The following is a 22,770-nucleotide window of genomic DNA, read 5'->3' as shown; positions in this document are numbered from 1 at the left end:
ACCATCGCTGCGTTGGCAGCCCAATAATACCCACAGAGGTTGGGCATCGCCAGCCCCCCCCTATCCCTGCCCCGCTCCAGAAACACCCTTCTCACCCTCGGGGTCCCGTGCGCCCACACAAATCCCGTAACGCTCCTGTTAACCCGCCTGAAAAAGGCCTTCGGGATAAGGATGGGGAGGCACTGGAACAGGAACAGAAACCTCGAGAGTACCGTCACCTTGACTGACTACACCATACCCGCCAGAGACAGCGGCAGCATGTCCCACCTCTTAAACTCCTCCTCCATTTGCTCCACCAGCCTTGTGAGGTTAAGTTTATGCAAGGCCCCCCAGCTCCTCGCCACCTGAACCCCCAAGTACCTAAAGCTCCAATCCGCCCTTTTCAGTGGGAGCCTCCCAATCCCCCCCTCCTGGTCCCCCGGGTGTACCACAAACAGCTCGCTTTTCCCAAAGTTAAGCTTATACCCTGAGAAATACCCAAATTCCCAGAGAATCCCCATCACCACCGGCATTCCCTCCACCGGGTCCGCCACATACAACAAAAGGTCGTCCGCGTAAAGCGACACTCGGTGCTCCTCCCCACCCCGGACCAGCCCCCTCCAATCCCCCAACTTCCTCAGCACCATAGCCAGGGCGGGCCAGCATCTCTGAAGGATGCACTCCTTTCTTCCGCCGCCCCGCAAGATGACGCCTCCATTTCTTGTGGGGCGCTCGCAGGGAGGACGGCAAACGCCGGCCAACCTGCGCATGCGCGGGTGACGTCATTTACGCGGCGCCGGCCGCCTAATTTACACGGCGCCTCTTTTATGCGGCGCCAAGGCTCCTAGCCCCCCCGGGGTGGGAGAATAGGGGGCGAGGAGCGGCCTCCGACACCGGAATGAAACATTCCGGTTTTCACTCCGGCGTCGGCAGTCTCCCAATGGGACAATCCCGCCCAATAACTCTGGGCGAAATTCTCCGACCCCCAGCAGGGTCGGAGAATCGCCTAGGGCCGCTGAAAATCCCGCCCCCGCCGTGGCGGAAGCGGAAGAGAGCCCCACATCACGCATGCGCCGGCAGTGACATCAGCGGCCAGCCCCACTGCCGGGGGCGCCGGCTTTTTGCGCGTCTTCTGGTGCAAACCGCTCCGGTGCGGGGCTGGCCCCCAAAGGTTGGGAGAATTCCCCACCTTTGGGGAGGCCCGACCCCTGTGTAGTTGGCGCTACTCCCCTACGCCGGCACCCTCCGTCACGCCGGGTAGGGGAGAATGCCGCCCTCTGTTTCTCGCCACAGATTCTGCCAGACCTGCGCGTTTATCCAGCATTTTCTGTTTTGATTCTTCTCTGATACCTCCTGGTTCTAACATCCCTGCCAAGTTAACACAGCAAATTGCCCTGAACAAAGAATTTACCTCAGAACTCACTTATTGTTTGATAGAGAAACAAACTAAACAGCATAGCAAAGTCCTACCTTCTTCACTTTTATTCAATATATGTCGATCACAGTTTTCCTTTTCTGCAATAAGAAGGTATATCTGTTCTTCTTTGGTGATATCAGCATTAATCTGGAAAGAATGAAACAATTTTAAAGATTCATTTGTATCATCTGGAACTTCCAAATGACACGAAAATGCTGGAATTGAAGACTCCGTTGTAATTGGGTATCATACTACCACAGAACCATAGAACTCCAACAGTGCAGCAGGAGGCAATTCTGCCTGTTGAGAATTCACCAACCCTCTGAAAGAAACCCATTCCCCGTAACCCCACCTAACCTGCACGTCTTTGGATACTAAGGTGCAATTTTAGCATGGCCAATCCACCTAACCTGCACATCTTTCGACTAAAATTGGAAAATTAGTTGCAAACATTACTGGAGTCCTGACATTAGAATTAGTTCCCTGTTTGTGCTGAATGGCCTTTCGAGTAAAACTAACTTATAACATCAATACTTCCTGAGCATAAAGAATTGATAAATTGTGATTTTTCAGCCCAAATTAGAATGCTGAGCTGAGTTGCATGTCCTTGACCCTGCACTGGAAAATAACAAAACTTTAAATAATTATTGGAATCATTGTTCAGCTTTTTTTGAAAGCTTCCAAACGGAAAGATCTTTTCAAGAATCAAATGGGAGTTTTCATCAATGTGCAGACATCAGTGCCATCTGTCCTTCAATGCCAGCAAAACTAAACAGCTGGTCATTGACATCAGGAAGCAAAGTACTGTACACACCCCTGTCAGCATCAACGTGGTCAAATTGGAGATGGTTAACAGCTTCAAATTCCGAGGGGTACACATCACCAAAAATCTGTCCTGGTCCACTCACGTCGACGCTACCACCAAGAAGGCACAACAGCGCCTATACTTCCTCAGGAAACTAAGGAAATTCAGCATGTCCACATTAACTCTTACCAGCTTTTACAGATGCACCATTGAAAGCATCCAATCTGGCTGCATCACAACCTGGAATGGCAACTGCTCGGCCCAAGACCGCAAGAAACTTCAGAGAGTCATGAACACAGCACCATCCATTACACGAACCTGCCTCCCATCCACTGACTCCATCTACAACTCCCGCTGCCTGGAGAAAGCAGGCAGCATAATCACAGACCCCTCCCACCCAGCTTGACACACCAACAGATTCAAAAACAGCTTCTTCCCCACTGTTACCAGACTCCTAAACAACCCTCTTCAGCACTGACCTGATTAAGACTGCATCCCCATATGCTTCACCCGATGCCCGTGTTATGTATTTACATTGTGTACCTTGCGTTGCCCTATTATGTATTTTATTTTAATTTTATTTTCATGTACTTAATGATCTGTTTGAGCTCCTCGCAGAAAAATACGTTTCACTGTACCTCGGTACACGTGACAATAAACAAATCCAATCCAAAATTGTGCAAATCACCTCAACAGCATCCCTAAAGGTCCCAGCAAGATTGGGAATCCTCCACAAATACCACAAGAATTCTGAAAAAACTTGATGTGGGCGATTTTGTGCCCGTGTTAGCCGTGAGCGTAAATATCGCTTGAGTCAGAAAATTAGATTCTCGCCGGCAAGAGCTCGATTTCTGATTTTTCCCACCCTGTGCCAGTGAGGTAACAAGGTTCTGGGCAGAAGCTTACTAACTTAATTTAGATAGATTTACATGCGGTTAAAAGACTTCCCCACCATATGTTATCCCTGTGAAGAATTCCCTCCTCGCCAATGTGACGTCACGTCGGCAAGTTTTGCAACAGGTATTGAAGAATGAAGTCGACGGGAACCAGACATGGGAGTAATGGTTAGTATGGTGACCGGGGGATAGAAGGACATATGCCTGGGCAGTGCCTGGCACTGCCAAAGGGGGGCGTACCAGGGCAAATGATGTGGTAGGCTCTCTGCGGAAGCACAAATGGGGAGGGGGAGGGGATTGCCCAATGCTTGTGGGGAGGGGGGCTTGCCCCATTGCTTGTGGCGCCCTGACCTCTGTAGGTCGAGCGCTGCCAGCACTATAAGGCCCTGCCGCTCCAGCGTGATAGTGGAAACCACGCCCCCAGATTTTCTGTGCACAGAATGCCAGAGAATCTGGAGAGAAAATTTGGCTCTGTAGTTGGAGTGCTATACGCCGGTTTTCTCGCCCCAGCCAGCACTGAGTGTAAAGTTCTTCCCAGTAGGTCTGGCAGTATTTGTGGAGTGAGAAACAGAAATGTTTCAAGTTAATGACCTTTCATCTGAACACAAAACAGCTAGAAATGTAACAGGTTTTAGGTAAGTAAAGTAGCAGTATTATGGGCCAGACATTTAGTAAACTCCAAAGTATATCATGGAGTTAACCTGACCCACGATTTTTAATAGATTTTGGTTGTGGGGAGCACAAGAGCCACTTTCCAAATGTGATGCAACAGAGACTTTAGGAATCTTTAAACAAACAAAAAATGTTTATTTTTATAAATCCAGTTATCACTTTATAAACACCCATATTAACATCTTATCAAATGCTAACACTGATACTTTCCCCAAAGAGACTATTCTATAGGTAACCCTCAACAACTTTCCCAAAAGCATCCATTAAGTCAGAAACCTTTTTTTAATACAGGCAGCAAGTTTGTATTCCTTACAGAAACAAGTACTACGTTGAAATCATCAAATGAGCTGTAAACATTCTTTAGATTGCAGAGAAAGATTGATACACATGTGCTTGCATTCACTGCAGCACTCCAACTCACAGTCAAAACTGAAACACACGGAGCTACCAAAATGGCTCCAACCGGCTCAAACCGAAAATAAATGACAAAGCAGAACTCAGCTCCACCCACACACTGACATCACTGCAGCTATTGGATAAACACTCATTTCTTAAAGGTACACACGCACATGATAGCAGGAAAATTGGGCAGGGAAGAAACAAACAAAAGTGAAGATCTGCGATAGGGTGGAGGTTAAAGGACAAAAGGTATAATTGCTTAAGGCAAAATGAAAAGATAATGGGACATGCAAAAAACAAAGATATGTCTCGAAGTGGTGTGAATGGGATGAGCAGTAACATCAACAACAAACTCCCAAAAAAAGAATGGGGGCAAAGGCTATGAACTGAAGTTGTTGAACTCGATGCTGGGTCTGAAAGGTTGTAAAGTACCTGAATGAAAGATGTTTTTCCTGAAGATTCCACGGAGCTTCATTAGAACAATGGATGTTGACAACAGAACTATCAAAGCAGCAATGGGGCAGAGAACAAAAATGACAGCTAACCGGAAGCTCAGGGTCATGCCTACAGACTGATTGGAAGTGCACCATAACCATTGTTGAGGGGACAGAAGTGTGAGCAGTGAATCCAGTATACTACCTGAAATCAGTTTCAATAAGTCCCTGTTTCAACCAGGAGTAGAGTTTAGGGCTTTGGACAATAGGAAAAGGATAGGGAAAAAAATCAGGTGTTGCATCTTCTAATCTTCTATGGGGTGATGCCATTGGAAAGGGAGGGGGCGTTGGGGGTATTGAAGAATTGACCGAGGTGTCGCGGAGATACAAGTCTCTGAAACACTGAAAGTGGAGGGAAGGAAGATGGATTTGGTGTTTGGTACTGGCATTGTGCTGGAGGAGATGGAGATGCTGGAGCATGATCCATTCAACGCAGAATCTGTTGGAGTGGAAGGTGAGGACAAAGAGTCCTGTCATCTATAGAGATGCATCGCGAGGGAGGGAAAGGTCAGAATAGAACCGTCTGTTCCGTTTCCTGCACTTCCACTTTTACTCTTTCCAGATTCACAATAATAATTTAATAATAATAATCTTTTATTGCCAAAAGTAGGTTTACATTAACACTGCAATGAAGTATTATTGTGGAAAACCCCTAGTTGTCACATGCTGGTGCCTGTTTGGGTACACAGAGGGAGAATTCAGAATGTCCAAATTATCTAACAGCACATCTTTTTTTAAATAAATTTAGAGTACCCAATTACATTTTTTCCAATTAAGGGGCAATTTAGCATGGCCAATCCACCTATCCTGCACATCTTTTGGGTTGTGGGGGCGATACCCACACAGACACGGGGAGAATGTGCAAACTCCACACGGACAGTGACCCAGGGCCGGGATTCGAACCCGGGTCCTTAGCGCCGTAGGCAACAATGCTAACCACTGTGCCACCGTGCTGTCCTCTAACAGCACATCTTTCGGAACTCGTGGGAGGAAACCGGCGCACCCGGAGGAAACCAACGCACACAGGTGGAGAATGTGCAGACACCACACAGACAGTGACCCAAGCCGGGAATCAAACCTGGGATCTGGCACTGTGAAGCAACAGTACTAACCACTGTGTTACCGTGCCGCCCACGTTCCCATTGCCCTCAGCTTCCATCCCCCTGCACATTAATGTCCGTCACCTCCAGCTTAATGCCATCAAAAAACACGTCTTCCACCACACATTTCAGAATTCTGCAGGAATTGTTCCTTCTGCAACACCCTAGTCCACTCAATCATTCCCAATACCCTTTCCCATGGCATCACCTCATGGAAGTGCAAAAGATGCAACAGCTGCCTTTTACTCCTCTCTGTCTTTCCTACCATCCAAAGTCCCAAACACTCCATCCACATGAAACAGGATTTTGTTTAGTATACGATGATTACTACATTCACTGCTCGTGATGTGATCTCCTCTACACTGGGGAGACAAATGCCAATTTGGATGATCACTTAGTAAATACCTCCTTACTGTGCAAAAGGATGATGCAGAGTTGTCGGTGCCTATCATTTTAATAGTTTGCCCACTCTGATTTCTCTGTTCCCAGACTCTTTCATTATACCAATAAACTCAATGTAAGCTTGAGGCAGAGTATCTCACCTTTCGAATAAGCATTTTACAGTTTCCCAGACTCAACATCGAGTCGAAAAGGTTTAGACCATCTATGCCACTTATTTTGGAAAACAACTTTTGCTGCTGATTCTGCTGTTCCCATTTATATTTCCTCACTACACATGTTTTGGATCTTTACTTGCCTCATTACTTTCACCTTGCACCGTCATCCCTTTTGTTATGTAAGTTATCTTGCCTTCCAGCCTTTCACAAATGTTCCCTTCTGTCCTTTCCTCCCCTCACCTACTTTTCCTGTCTTTGTACTTTCTTAAAACCAATGATATCTCTAATCTTTTCCAGTTCTCATGGAAGCCTGTAACCTGAAACTTTCTTCTCACTTTTTGTGGAACCTGAGTTGCCAATATCTCATCTTAGTGACAGTTGATAGACCAATTAAGCACAAGCAAGGTAAGAGTCAAATTTAATTCTGTCCATGCCCAGGTGACTTTCCAGCAAGTATGAAATCATAGGATTCCAAAATGCAGAACGAGGCCATTCAGCCCATCAAGCTTGCGCCAATTCTCCCCCCTGAAAAAACATAGGCCCACTCCCCCACCCAATCCCCGTAAATCTACCTAGGTTTTGGATATTAAGAGGCAATTTAGCATGGCCAATCCACCTAACCTGCACGTCTTTGGACTGTGGGAGGAAACCGGAGCACCCGGAGGAAACCCACATATCATGGACTACAATCATGAGCAGAAACCCTGACTGGGTCTTAATCATTTTGAATCAGGCTGCTGACCTAATTGCGACATCCTTCTTCCATTCCTACAGCCAAGAGCACCTACTTCAGCACAGGTTAGGTATCAAATTTGGGATCTTAACAGTTGTCATGACTTGCTGACTTCTCATGTCATCCTTTTTAATTTATCAAGTTTATGACCAAAGAGATATAAAGGGGAATAATTAACTGAAGTTATGGGAGCCGATATGAGATGGTTGTACAATTCTCAATGCTTCTGATTCCATTCGCACCAATTGAGAAATACTTCAACACAAGAATTTGATTCAAATAAGGATAATCTGGCTGAATTAAAGTACAAAAGGTCCATGCTGTTAAAACATAAATTCAATAAACTGACCAAAATATCAAAAATTGGTTATTGCTTTGGGAGGGTATGGGAGCGCTTTGTGCCAGATTTCTCTTTGAGTGGACCAACTCCTCAGCATCACAAATGGAAATGATTATTTACTGAGCAGTGAAAATTAATTTATTCCATGAATTTCAGAAACTCCCATCATAATCTCAAAATGTGCCATTTGTTTCACTTCATTTTTATTATTTTCTCCTCTTCAACTTGTCAGTTCAAGCACCTTGTAACAAAAGCTTTGATTCATACAGGGACCTCGATGTAAAACAATGTTCCATAGCAACTCACAAATGATAAGAGACTGGGAAATGTCTGCTGAGAAAAAGGGAGAGATTAGGAAGGGTCACTGACCACTCAGTCAAAAATCTGGAAAGACAGAGAGAATCAAACAGGCAAAGGAGATAATAATAATAATAAGTTAATGGAGTTAATGGAGAGACAGGTCATTTCCTCCTAGTGCTGTATGCAATTACTGCTTCAAGGGTCTTCAGTTTTCTCTTCATGAGATGAAAAACATGGGAGTGAACACTCCACAACTCCACATTGTAATTGGTTAAATTCACCTTTTGTGCATGAGAATATTTTGTTGTGTATTGGAACATTGCTGAAACACCTGTTCTTTATGCACAACACGGCACAACATTGAGGGCCGAAGGGCCTGTTCTGTGCTGTACTGTTCTATGTTCTATGTACAACATGTTGCTAATACTGATATTTGAAATCACAATACAGAAAGAGCTGGGATCCTCTCCTTTTGAATAATGGAGTCACATTTTCTATCTTCCCATCTAACGGGACTGTCCCCAATCTAGGGGGTTTTGGAAAATTAAGACCAATGCACCTATTATCTCAGTTTTTTATTTTAAGACCCTGGGATAAAATCCATTGCAGCTTCAATAATTTATTCAGTACCAGTTCTCGAGTGACTGTGGCCGGATTCTCCGGGTCGTTGCGCTTCAATTTTCTTGCCGGCAGCACATTCCGGCCCGTAGGTTTCCCAGCGGCATGGGGTGGTTACAATGGGAAATCCCATTGACAAGCAGTGGGAAGATAGAATTCTGCTGCCAGTGAACGGTGCGTGGCCAAGACACATATAGCTGGGGGAACCGGTATCCCACCCTGTAAATTTCCGGAATTCCTTCCTCCTTTCCATTTCTTGGTTTGCAGCTATTTCTGGGATGTTACTGGTATCCTCCATAGTGCGGACTGATGCAAAATGCCTGTTCAATTCTTCTACCATCTTATTTTCAATGATCAATTCTCCAGACTCTCTCTCTAAGACCAACACACATTTTGTTAACTCTTTTCTTTTTAAAAAATATTTATGAAAGCTTGTGCTACCTGTTTTTATATTTCTGGTTAGCTTTCTCTTGTACTCTAATTTGTCTCTCCTATTAATTTTTTATTCATCCTTTGTTGTTCCTTATATCCTGCTGACCTTGTACAATTATATGCTTTTTTTAAAGTTTGATACTTTCTTTAACCTTTCCAGTTAACCACAGGTGGTGGGTCCATCGTTTGGACTTTTTCTGACTCCTCGGAATGTCCTTGCAGGACCAGTAGTTAAAATAAGGGACAATCTCCCAAAAGACAGGAAGGTTGTCACCCAGAGTCTGAGCAGTGTGTGAAAGATGGTTGCTTTCAAATTTCAACGAAGTACATGCCAGACCACAGTGACAACCAATATAATGTTACCTATTGTCAGTTGAGAGTGGTTTACGGATACTGGAGGACAAACAGACAGTTGACACAGAACATGCGACAGCAGCATTCCGCTCTCTCGTCAATGTGTCAGAGAAATCTTCCTGGACTTCCTCCTCCTATCTCTTCCACCTGAAGGTGGTGACTGCCTGATAAGCACTGACACCTCAGTAGCATGTGCCCCTGTCCCTGAGTCCTTGTTAATATCCCCTTTTTCTGGGGGCTGGTAGCTTACCTTGTGCCAATCCCCTTATGACTGATGGATACAGGACGGTTAACCAAAATGTCAGGGTGGTTACCTCCTCCCTGGTTTGTCACCCGGCTCAAAGTTTACATCATGCTGAAGATCATAACCTGGCCCTTTCTAAACACTTACATAGACAAGGATGTGCTGTGGCGCTAACAATTGCACTCAAAGCCGAGAGACATGTACAATTGAGGCTTTATTGCTGTGTAATGCTATTCCTCTGGCTGCAACTGTAGAATAGGATCTGAGTGACTCACACGCATATTTATACACAAGCTCCCTGTGGGCAGAGCTAGCCAGCAGGGGCTTACCGGAGGAATATTACAGGTACAGCCATACATCCCCCTAATGCAAGTATGCATATCTACAGTGGTTATCACCACATTTACCCCCTGTAAAAATGAGTCCGGCGGGGGTGACGTGTAACTATAATACAAAGGATGATATATTTACAAAAGCGTTCAAACAAAGAAAACCAAGAGTACATCCGGTTAGCAGGTCACAGGTTGAGCCGAACCGGCGATCGAACGTTCCGCTGTGATCGGCGCAGCTGTGGTGGCGACGTCGGCCCAGGCGGTGATGGCAACGATGGTGCAGGTGCTGGCGGTGTTGGTGCTGGCTGCTGGCGGTGTTGGTGCTGGCTGCTGGTGGGATGACTCCGAGAGCGAGCCAAAATCTTCCGTGTCCTCCAGTGTGAGCAGGGGGACAAGGGATGGACCTGGTCGGGACGAATAGGGGGATGCCGGGGAAAAGGAGGGTGGCGCGGGGGGAAAAAGGGGCGTGGGAATGGGATCGGCACCTAAGGGAGCCAGGTCCCAGAGCGAGACTGTGTCCTGGCGACCGTCGGGGAACTCCACGTAGGCATACTGAGGGTTGGCGTGGAGAAGGCGTGCTTTGTCCACCAGGGGTTCCACCTTGTGGTGCCGGACATGCCTACGGAGAAGGACTGGGCCCGGATTCGTGAGCCACGTCGGGAGCGACACCCCGGATGTGGACTTCCTAGGGAAGGTAAACACACATTCATGGGGTGTACTGAGCTTGCCGGAGCGATGCAAGATCTCGTAGTTAAAGTTGGAGAGCTCGATTCTCCACCGCAAGATTTTGTCATTCTTGATCTTGCCCCGCTGCGTGTTGTTGAACATGAAGGCTACCGACCGTTGGTCAGTGAGGAGAGTGAATCTCCTGCCGGCCAGGTAATGCCTCCAGTGCCGCACTGCTTCAACGATTGCCTGGGCCTCCTTTCCAACAGAGGAATGTCGAATTTCGAAGGCGTGGAGGGTGCGTGAAAAGAATACCACCGGTCTGCCTGCCTGATTCAGCGTTGCGGCAAGTGCGACATCTGAAGCGTCACTTTCTACTTGGAAAGGCAGTGTCTCATCTACTGCGTGCATCCCCGCCCTGGCTATGTCAGATCGAATGCGGGTGAAGGCCTATTGTGCCTCGGCCGAGAGGGAAAAATGTGTGGGCTGGATAAGTGGGCGGGCCTTGTCCACATATTGTGGGACCCACTGGGCGTAAAAAGAAAAGAACCCAAGGCAGCGTTTGAGGGCCTTGGGGCAGTGGGGGAGTGGAAGCTCCATAAGGGGGCGCATGCGGTCGGGGTCGGGGCCCAGTAGTCCGTTTTGGACTATGTAGCCGAGGATGGCTAAGCGGTCTGTTCGGAACACGCACTTCTCCTTGTTGTACGTGAGATTAAGGAGAGATGCGGTGTGGAGGAATTTAGAAAGGTTGGCGTCATGGTCCTGCTGGTCATGGCCGCAGATGGTGACATTGTCTAGGTACGGGAAGGTGGCCTGCAGTCCGTACCGGTCAACTATTCGGTCCATTTCTCGTTGAAATACCGAGACTGCATTCGTGACGCCGAAGGGAACCCTAAGAAATTGGTACAGACGACCGTCTGCCTCGAAGGCAGTGTAGGGACGGTCCGATTTACGGATGGGGAGCTGGTGGTAGGCGGATTTCAGGTCAATAGTAGAGAAGACCCGGTACTGTGCAATCTGATTGACCATATCAGAAATGCGGGGGAAAGGGTACGCGTCGAGCTGCGTGTACCGGTTGATGGTCTGGCTGTAGTCCACGACCATCCTGTGCTTCTCCCCGGTCTTAACCACTACCACCTGGGCTCTCCAAGGGCTGTTCCTGGCCTCGATGATACCCTCCCGAAGCAGCCACTAGACTTCGGACCTGATGAAGGCCTTGTCCTGGGTGCTGTACCGTCTTCTCCTGGTGGCAATGGGCTTACAATCTGCGGTCAGATTGGCAAAGAGGGAGGGAGGCTCGAACTTGAGGGTCGCGAGGCCGCAAACCGTGAGGGGAGGTAGGGGTCCGCCGAATTTGAGGGTGAGGCTCTGGAGATTGCACTGGAAATCCAGGCCTAGTAAGAGTGACGCGCAGAGGTTGGGGAGAATGTACAGACGGAAATGGTCAAATTCCACGCCCTGTACAGTAACGTTAACGAGGCAGAAACCCCGGATCGGGACAGAGTGGGAACCGGAGGCGAGAGAGATCTGCCGGTTGGCGGGGTGGACTGCAAGGGAATAGCGCCTTACCGTGTCCGGGTGGATGAAGCTCTTGGTGCTCCCCGGGGTCGATGAGGCAGGAGGTCACATGGCCGTTGACCAGCACCGATGTGGAAGAGGGTGCCAGGTTGCGAGGACGCGACTAATCGAGCGTAATGGAGGCGAGTAGCGGGCGATCGGCAGTCGAGTCAGATGAGTCCAACGAGGAGCGGTAGCGACCCATGGCCCCGTCCCGGGAGGACAAAATGGCGGCGTCTGGAGTACCTGTGTGGGAGAAGATGGCGGCGGACAAAATGGTGGCGCCCATGGAGCGCACATTGTGGGGTCGGGACAAAATGGCGACACCCATGGAACGCACATGGCGGTGGGGGATGAAGATAGCGGCGCCCATGGAGCACACGTGGCGGGGGCGGTGAAAGATGGCGGTGCCCACTGATCACACGTTGTGTCGGGGGAAGCGGACGGCAGGGTCCATTGTGCGATCGGCTGAGGCAAGGGGGGGAACGGGGGCGCGATAGCGGCCACCGTCCGGGACTGACACACCACTGCAAAGTGACCTTTCTTGCCACAAGCTTTGCAGATCGCTGTGCGGGCCGGGCAGCGTTGGCGGGGGTGCTTCTGCTGACCATAGAAGTAACAGCGGGGACCCCCAGGGAGCGTGGTGCGGCGAGCAGCGCAGGCGTAGTGCGCGGGGGCGGCTGCTGGGGGGGCCGGTTGCGGGGTCCATGAGGGGTAGGACGGGTGGGCCTGGGGGGCTGTTTGCAGGGCCACGAGGGGTAGGACGGGTGGGCCGAGCGGCTAGCAGAGTAAGATTGCGCACTACGGGAGGCGGCCGTCATGGAAAGCGCCAGAGTCTTTGTGGCCGCAAGGTCGAGGGCGGCCCCTTCCAGCAGTCGTTGCCGGATGGGGTCCGATGCAATGCCTGTAACAAAGGCATCGCGCATGAATAAATCAGAGTGTTCCATGGCTGTGAGGGCCCGGCAGTCGCAGTCTCGTACCAGAGGTATAAGGGCCCTCCAGAAGTCCTCAATCGACTCACGCGGCTGCTGGACGCGAGTAGAGAGTTGATGTCTCGCAAACAGGGTGTTCGTCGACTGTGCATAGTTCTCCTTGAGCAGTTCCATAGCTGTGGTGTAGTCAGTCATATCTTGAATTAGTGGAAAGACTCTGGAGCTAAGTCTCGAGTACAGGAGTTGCTTTTTCTGAGCCTCCGTCGGGGGAGGGTCCGCTGAAGAGATGTAGGCCTCGAAGACTGCAAGCCAGTGAACAAAGTCTTTCCTGGCGTGAGGCGACTGCGGATCCAGTTGCAGATGGTCAGGCTTGATCCTGATGTCCATGGTGTACGGAAAATCACACAGCAATAAATTGTGGCGCTAACAATTGCACTCAAAGACGAGAGACATGTACAATCGAGGCTTTATTGCTGTGCGATGCTATTCCTCCGGCTACAACTGTAGACTAGGGTCTGAGTGACTCACACACATATTTATACACAAGCTCCCTGTGGGTGGAGCTAGCCGGCAGGGTCTTACTGGAGGAATCTGTATTACAGGTACAGCCATACATCCCCCTACTGCAAGTATGAATATCTACAGTGGTTATCACCACATGTGCACAAGATGCAATCCTTCAATTGGAGAAATATCCACATAGCAGCGTGAGCCAAGTGACCTTATTGCTTCCAAGGACTGTTTAGAAGTCAAAGTGGTGAGAAATTGCCTTTCCAGAGGGAGAATCAATGCCTTTTAGCTAACCCCATATAAGTTCTATACTATGCAGAAAATTAATGACCTCAATTTCTTACATATATTTCATTCAGATTACCTCCATTCTTCTGAACTCCCGAAGATATAGGCTCATTCTATTCTTCAAACAGGATAGCCCCTTTATCCCACAAATGCATGCAGTAAGCCCATGTTGCACCCCTTTAAAATAGATACATCCATCCCCCGGCAGAGACCAAAACAATAGACAACAGACCCAAATAGATCATTCCAGTAGCCATGCTCCACACAAGCCTTCTGCTTAATCTAAACCTATTAGTAAATACTTTCATTCATTTTTCCTCATGTACTTACTCGGGTCGCATTAAGTATCTCTACGCTATTTCCCTCAACCACTCCATGTGGTACCAAATTCTACAGTCTCACCACTCCCTGAGTAAAGAAGTTTCTCTGAATTCCTTTACTGAATTTATAACTGTCTAGCTTTTGGTCTCCCCCCACAAGTGGAAATATCTACTTTATATCTACATTATCTAGCTCCTTCATAATTTCAAAGGCCTCTATCAGATTACCTCTCAATCATCTATTTTCTATAGAAGGGAGGGTTTGGATTTCTCTGGATAGAGCCTGCAGCTTCCGGTGTCATTTGTTTTGTGTAAGACGATTTGGATTTTTGTAAATGGATTGGAGAGGGAATCACCTCAAGTAAACAAAGCTTGCAGATTTTATTAACCATGCCCAACAATTTCACTGCACATGCATCAAACCACACTTTACCAACTCCAAAAGGTTGATTCAACTGGTATTAGTAGACAAATAGAATGGCAAAATTAAATAACCTTTATATTCACCGTATCAGCAGAACAGTAATTTACTGAACTATTAATAGTGAGGAAGTGAGAAAATTAAACTTACGCAAAACATTGACCGCAATAAATAAACAGAGTAGACAATGTTGAAATAATGACATATTTAAAAGCTCTTTGCATAGGTTTCAAAGTAGTTTTTAATGTCGTAGTGATTTAATTTTTAAACAATCCTTATGAATGGATCGGAAGCAACATGAAAATGGAACTCAAATCAAAGTTAGAAATGTAACATTCTGCAACACGTAAATGTTCATCTCTACAATGTTATTTTCACAAATGTGTTAACTCTGGAAAAATAAATGTTGAACGGTTTTCAGCAGACGGTTTAGATTTATTTATTTCTGTTCATCACAAATATCCTAATTGCACTCTGGAAATGTTTCATATTTTTTAACAACTATGCTCCTGTGCCAATATATAATCATCTCAAATGTTGGCACAAACAGCCTTGTTACATTGAAGACTTGTATTTCATCAGTATGCTCTCAGTTTCTATAATTGTGGGTCCTGATTATGTGTAAAGAGAGAATACATACGCGAGAGTATTCTTTCAAAATTAATAAAGATTAAATTACGACTGAAAAACCACCTGAGGATGTCTCATTACATTTTATGATAAACAGTGAGCAGTATAAATGTTACTCGATAGTCCATTTTGTTTTTGCAGCCAATATTCTCAGTGGCAGCTTTACATGTTGCTATTCACACTGGAGAATTAACTCCTTCAACCTTTCAAAACTGCAAGCTTACTGACAAATCACATCCAGTTTATCAAAAAATTATACATCCAGTATTTTTTTAAAAATCAACAACTTGCACCTGTCCATTAATTTCTGGAATACAAATAAAAACACAACAATTCTCTCCTAGAATATGATTGAGCATCCAGCTTAGAACATTAAGGGTTCTTTTCTCTGCTTTCTGCATTGTACACCACCAACTCGTAGCATTGTGGATAGCACAATTGCTTCACAGCTCCAGGGTCCCAGGTTCGATTCCCGCTTGGGTCACTGTCTGTGCGGAGTCTGCACATCCTCCCCGTGTGTGCGTGGGATTCCTCCGGGTGCTCTGGTTTCCTCCCTCAGTCCAAAGATGTGCAGGTTAGGTGGATTGGCTATGATAAATTGCCCTTAGTGTCCAAAATTGCCCTTAGTGTTGGGTGGGATTACTGGGTTATGGGGATAGGGTGGAGGTGTTGACCTTGGGTAGGGTGCTCTTTTCAAGAGCCGGTGCAGACTCGATGGGCTGAATGGCCTCCTTCTGCACTGTAAATTCTATGAAACTCGGGCAACGAATTCCAGACTCCTACTACCCTCTGTGTAAAAAGGTTCTTCCTCATATCCCCTCTATATCTTCTGCCACTTATCTTGAATCTATGTCCCCTGGTTGTAGAATTCTCCGCCAAGGGAAAAAATTTTATGTTGTCCACTCTGCCCCTTCCCCTCAATTGTGTGCACCTCAATTCAGTCACCCCTCAGCCTTCTTTGTTTCAAGGAAAATAGCCCCAACCTATCCAATCTTTCCTCATAGTTACACTTTTCTAGCGCTGGCAACATTATTGTAAACCTCATCTGCGCTCTCTCCAGAGCTATTACGTCCTTCCTGTAATGTGGTGACCAGAACTACACACAATACTCCAGTTGTGGCCTCACCAGTGTGTTATACAATTCCAATATTATATCCTTACTTTTATATTCTATACTAATTCAATATTCCCAGGTTTGTACAGTAATTCATTGGATGTCAAGTACTTTTGACATCCTGACGATATGATTTGAATATCATATACAGCATAAATTCTTCCAAGACTTCCCTCAAATGTATTATAAATAAAGGACCTGGCTTGCATTGCCTGTCCATGCAACAGATTCTTATTTGGACGGTTACACTTGTATTTAATTAATTCTCTCTTATATTTCCATTTAAAAGTGACAATTGATCAGTGGACCTTCTGTTTTAATTTAAGGGTCAAATTGATTGTTTTATTTTGACCATGATACCTTAACATGCAAGAAAATGCAAATCACACTGGGATTAATTTCCTCAGAAGCGTTCCGACTAGGAAAGTTATGTTATGGCAGAGGAGTGGGTTCAAGTTAATTCCCAGCCCTTGTGCTTCCAAGCAAACAAAGAGATTTTCCAAACTTTTTCTTATGAAGAGATTACCCTGTGAAAGAAAGGCACGAGTATTTTTATGTGGCACAAATGTACACTGCCACGTCTTCCACTCAAACGCAAATGTCTCTTGGAAAAATAATAACTTGAGAAACCGAGAAAGTTGCAGCAGTTAAATTTTTTGGAAACATTTTTCTTGCAATTTATTTCAGACGTGTTCTTAAAAACACTGCTGCACGTTGGATGTATTGTAGCACGACATCCTGAGACAGATACTACACACCCACACAATTCACCACTCACTTGAATGTCTTCAGCCAAACAATTTGAAGAAATATAAAACTCGAAATGTGTCAAGAAAAGGCTGAAGGTTTATTGCTTTCCCTGAGTTACGGTAACTAGTATAGGATATAAGGGGTGGATTTTATAAACCACTAACTAGTGGGAAAGTAAATGTTCAGACCCATAAAATAGGAAGCCATGTCATCAGCAGGATACCTGCTACATGCCTGCCCACCACCACCCTGGCTATGATTTAACGAGCAGTGGGAGAGGTGTCAGGTGGGCCACCTCCCTGAGAGACAATTATTGCTTTTAAGTGGGCAATTACTTGAGGGATCATCCCACTACTTCTCAGATTTAAAGGGCAATGGAAGAGAGCTGCACACAATGTGCAGCCCAGCAAGTTTGACCCAGTGGACTATTGACCAGTGAAAGTGGGCAGGGTGCTTTCTTTCCTGACCTCCGGGGTTAATTGTATGTTAATTGTATTTTTAAGATGCACAGGTGAGGAGCATTGTAATTAAGTCATTAGAGCACTAAAGAGAGAGATGGTGGTTAAATAGGTTGGCAGACAGCAAACATGAGTAATGCTGCATTCTGACCAAACCTACAACAAGAAAAATATTCGGCCTGAAATTTCATCATCGAGATGAGTAATGGAAGTCGGAGAAAATCCTGTCTTGGCCTGACCGTCTCAGGAGAAAGTGCCTACTAAGGTGGAATCTTAACTGTGCTGGGGGTAGGTGTGGTTTGGAGTCATGGCAGCCGGCCTGATAAAAAGCTCTGAGGCAGGCGGGCAGCTACAGGGGCTGCTTCAAAATGCCGCGATAAGCTGTTTGAAAGGCCTGCCTCTGTCCTTTGGGACTTTGTCTCAGTTGAAAAGAAACACAAAGGCCCTCCAGCCCATATCCCTCACACTCCCTCATACACTCCCCATACCCGATCTATGCCCCCACCTTATGCCCCCACCTTATGCCCCCTCCTTATGCCCCCTCCTTATGCCCCCTCATTATGCCCCCTCATTATGCCCCCTCATTATGCCCCCTCATTCTCCCAATGTACGCTCTACCCTTCCCTGCCCCCCCCCCCCCCCCACCCATTCCATAGTCCCTCATACACCCAATGCATTAATGACAAAAACTGAAAGTACTTGAAAGCACTCAACATTGTGGAAACAAAAATTGTGAAATTAACCATTAAGATTAGAGAGCCTGAGAAGTCATTCAAGCTGTGGCAGACTGCAGCTATAAATATGGAGTCATAAATTAATCCATCTTTAAAAACGGAATTATAAGATTTAAAAAATGAAGTATGTCAGAATTAATCTGATGGACAAATTTTTAGAAGTTTATGCACATGCCTCGGCATAATTGTGTGCCCAAACACAACAACATATGTTATATCTTCTGACACAACCAGTTCCTGAGAAAACAAAACAGGAAACTGGCCTCTACATCACCTCAGCAAGGAATTGATAAACTGATACCACAACCTAACAATGGATAGCTTTAAGGATGCCCCAAAATCACTTGTTAACTGAGTGTAAGTGTAGTGACCATTATCTTCACCTCTCAGTATCCTGTTTGTTTGAAGGATCGTGATGAAAACAAATGGTGTTGACTAAAACAAAGGATGTTGCCCAGCATGAGTGCTTCAATGTTCTTCCCACTGGTTTAACTCTTTTATGATATGAATAATGGAACTACACAGAAGGATTTTTATATTCATTGGGTTCACTCCTGTGCCTCTCAAATTAAAGACATAACTGCTATAATGTAATTTTGTTTTTATTATTCACGGGACGTGGGCGTCGCTGGCTGGGCCAGCATTTATTGCCCATCCCTAATTGCCCTTGAGAGGGCTGTTAAGAGTCAACCACATAGCTGTGGGTCTGGAGTCACATGTAGGCCCAACCAGGTAAGGTTGGCAGATTTTCTGCCCTAAAGGACATTAGTGAACCAGATGGGTTTTTACGACAATCGGTAGTGGTTTCATGGTCATCATCAGACTTTTAATTCCAGATTTTTTTAATTGAATTAAAATTTCACTATCTGCGGTGGTGGGGTCCAAACCCAGGTCCCCAGAACATTACCCTGGGTTTCTGGTTTCTAGTCCAGTGATAATACCACTCTGCCACCGCCTCCCACTAAAATTGATGATAGTTCTCTACTCAGGGTTTCAAGCTAAATACTACTTAAAATATTGATTGATATCTTCAATATCTCCAACATCTCCAACATTATTAAGCACTAGATTCTCTAATAGAAACAATAGCGTACTTACTCTTCCTAGAACAATGTGATTACCATCAAAAGTATATTGCATGTTTGGTTCTTTAGTAAACTTTTATATCACTGATATAGTATATTGTTTCATATAGTATCCTGTGTAGAGTACGTTGTTGAGGAGAGATGTCCTGACCATCCGAATATCTAGGTTGTTGTAAGCTGGCTAAAACTTGTTAAAAAGGCTATATGGAGGACAGACATATGCTCTGGGAGTTCCTTCCTTATGGGAAGAGTTGGATCAGTTATTCACAACAATTTGTGTGTCAGTGACACCCATCTTTCTCACCCTTGGGCGGGATTCTCCCCTACCCGGCGGGATGGGGGTCCCGGCGTAGGGGAATGGCGCCAACAACTCCGGGGTCGGGCCTCCCAAAGGTGGGGAATTCTCTGCACCTTTGGGGGCTAGCCCCGCGCCGGAGCGGTTGGCACCAAAAGACTGCCACAAAAAAACGGACCCAGCGGCCTTTCAGGCCCGCCGCCTGGCAGCGGGACTGGCCGAAAGGCTTTTGCTGGTCGGCGCATGCGCCGGCGGTGACGTCAGCGGCCAGATGCCACTGACGTCACTACCGGCGCATGCGCGATGGGGGTTTCTCTTCCGCTTCGCCATGGCGGCGGCGGGGAAGAAAGAGTGCACACAGGGCACTGGCCGGGAGTCTGAGCGGGGGGCCCCGATAGCGGGCCTGGCCACCGTGGGGGCACCTCCGGGGTCCGATCGCCCCTCACCCCCCCCCCTCCAGGACACCGGGGGGCCGATCCTGCCGCCACCAGAGGTGGTTCAAACCTTGGCAGCGGGAAAGGCCTCCCAGCATCGGGACCTCAGCCCATCGCAGGCCGGGGAATCGCCGCAGGGGCCTCGCCGATCGGAGTGGCGTGATTCCCGCCACCGCCACTTCCCGGGTGGCGGAAAATCTCTGACATGGCGGGGGCAGGATTTTATGCGGCCCCAGGCGATTCTCCGACCCCCATCATCGCCCCTTAAGTGAGAATGATCATCTGAGGAGTTTGCCTGATCCAAAATATTCCCAAAATCTGAGGAGTATGCCTGATCCAAAATAATCCCAAAAAGGGATCATGATTATAATCCACTTCATAGCAGTGTTTCCTCTGGGGGCACAACTGCTCCAACATGAGCAATTTCTGGGCACAGAGTTAAGTAAAGATAATGAGGTTTGATTGATAGCCTGAAGAACCATTACTTTGTTGATACCCCTGTACCCCAGGGAAAATATTGCTTGATTGACTGTTCAGGCTCTCTGACCACAGAGGTCTGGGAGGGCAGAGGGTGGAAGTGCAGAGCTTGACATTGGACATGTGAGCAGCTATGGGGGTGGGGAATTTGATATAGGCATTTGAGAAGAAGGTTATGAACTTTTTAAAAAGGTCCCCTCATGCAGAATATAGTTCAAGCTCCTCCGAGGGACTGTGAACCACGGCTCTTTAAAACTGGCACGTCTCCATGAAAATCATAGAGGAATCGGGCACACCTATCTCCACAATTGAGCTGGCCAGGTCAGTAGTACTGGAGGCAGGCTTTTGGATGACTGTGTGGAGTGTGTATGTACTCCCCATGTCTCTGTGGGTTTCTTCCATGTCCTCCGGTTTCCTCCCACAGCCCAAAGATGTGCAGGCGAGGTGGGGTTACAGGGTAGGGCGGGGAGTGAGCCCAGCTGGAGTGCTCTTTTGAAGGGTCAGTGCAGATTTGATGGGCTGAATGGCTTCCCTCTGCACTGTAGGGATCCTCTGGATTCTATGAACAGTAGAAGGAAATGATTGTTTAAAGGTAAAATTTGGAAACTAAGAAAATATTTCTTCCAGATAGAAGATCGCAATCTGATTTACTTTCTGAAAGAAATATGGCTGAAGGAAAGTGTCAGGTTGTGATTACCCACTGCTGTTCTCCAAACCATATGACCAGTTGGAAAACTAGAATGGATAAGTGACATGGATTACATCATAACTTTACTGAAGGGAAAACAAAGTGGAGTCTATCAGGGAACCCAGATCCTGAAGTCCTAATCCCATATCCAGCAGAAAGGATTTTCCATCAGGTTGGGTAGGAATGGGAGGGATTTCACACATGAGAATTTCACGGAACTGGCAGGACATTTAAAAGTGCAGCGGAGTTCAATTAAAAGTAATTTTTCTCAGTGCCACTGCCAGATCCCAACATTTGTGACTTACGACCAAACTATTGAAAATCTCTTGGAGAACGCAAAAATATTGTTTCTTAAAGGGCCGCAGAAGGCCCACCAGCACAAATACAGGTATATAGGCTACCCCCAAGAAAGTTGGAGGTTGGGCCTGTGGCCTTGGTAGAGCATATTCTTTCAGCCCTTCAAGGAAATTCCATAATTCTGGCACCAGGATAGGAGGCAGGATAGTGTTCCAGGCTGGCTGAGGGGGTGAGTGTACAGAGGCAGGGGACAAGGCCCAGAGTTGATTTTTTAAATTTTTGAATAATCTTTATCGTCACAAGTAGGCTTACATTCCCTTCAGGGAAGTACATCTGCCATCCTTACCTGGTTGAGCCTACATGTGACTCCAGACCCACAGCAATGTGGTTGACTCTTAACTGCCCCCTCAAGGGCAATTACGGATGGGCAATAAATGCTGGCCCAGCCAGCGACGCCCACGTCCCGTGAATAATAAAAACAAAATTACATTATAGCACTTATGTCTTTATATTGAGAGGCACAGGAGTGAACCCTGTGCTAAGTCAGCTGCCACAGCATCAAATCCATAACAGATGCCTGCTTTGATTAGGTGGGGAATCTCATAAATTTTGCATTAAATATATCAGCAAAGGCACAAAAGGTCAAGGGCTTTGCAAAGTGTCTCTTAAGTACAGAGAGCCTTAGACTGTACCAATGTCATCATAAGGGCAGCAAGTCATCAATAGAAAATCCTTAAGTGAGGATGAGGTCCTCTGGTGGTAAGGTTAAGTTCCAACCTCTCCAATCTGTCCTCATAACCGAAGGTTCTCATCCCATTCTTGTAAACCTTTTCTGCACTCTTTCCAAATGTGTTCACATCTTTCCTATAGTGTGGCACCCAGAACTGTACACAATACTCCAGCTGAGGACTAACCAGCGTCTTGTTTAAGTTCAGCATAACCTCCTTGCTCTTGTACTCGATGCCCCTATAAATATCCTGAGTGGGATTCTCTCAGCCCGGGGCCAGGATGAAGAATTCCCGTGATTGGCATGAATCACGCCACGCCGCCCCGACGCCAGCACTTGATTCTCAGCAGTTGGTGCGGCGCCGGTCGTGGGTCGCTCTACACGCTGGGAACCGGCGTGGAAGGGTTGGGGGGGGGGTGGCCTGTTTGGGGGGGGGGAGATGACCCTGGGGGGGCCTGGCCTGTGATGGACGCCACCGATTGGCGGGCAGGCCTCTCTGGCTGGCGGCCTCCTTTATTCCGTGCCGGCCCCTGTAGCCCTGAGCCATGTTGCGTCGGGGCTGGCGCGTTGAAGGGAGCCACTGCACATGCGCGGATCCCATGGCGCCCAGTTGATGCTGGAATAAGCAGGTGGAGCGGTGTGAACTGCTCCAGTGCCGTACTGGCCCCCTGTAGGGGCTAGAATTGCTGATCCTGAGGCCGTGTTGACGCCGTCG

At 47.0% G+C, this 22,770-nt stretch overlaps 1 protein-coding gene across 4 annotated transcripts in view; it reads right to left on the bottom strand.

Moving 5' to 3' along the window:
- Positions 1-22,770, bottom strand: part of LOC119961152 (parathyroid hormone 2 receptor-like) — a 454,460-nt gene that overhangs the window by 164,810 nt on the left and 266,880 nt on the right. For all 4 annotated transcript variants that reach the window (XM_038788634.1, XM_038788635.1, XM_038788633.1 and 1 more), the window contains one exon: positions 1,450-1,543. In XM_038788634.1, the coding sequence (XP_038644562.1) occupies positions 1,450-1,543 (94 nt within the window). The remainder of the gene's footprint in view (positions 1-1,449; positions 1,544-22,770) is intronic.

The sequence above is a fragment of the Scyliorhinus canicula genome, chromosome 2 (assembly GCF_902713615.1).
Source record: "Scyliorhinus canicula chromosome 2, sScyCan1.1, whole genome shotgun sequence".
NCBI classification, from domain to species: domain Eukaryota; kingdom Metazoa; phylum Chordata; class Chondrichthyes; order Carcharhiniformes; family Scyliorhinidae; genus Scyliorhinus; species Scyliorhinus canicula.
Note: the sequence above shows the minus strand (reverse complement) of the source record. Positions and strands in the feature narration are given on the sequence as shown.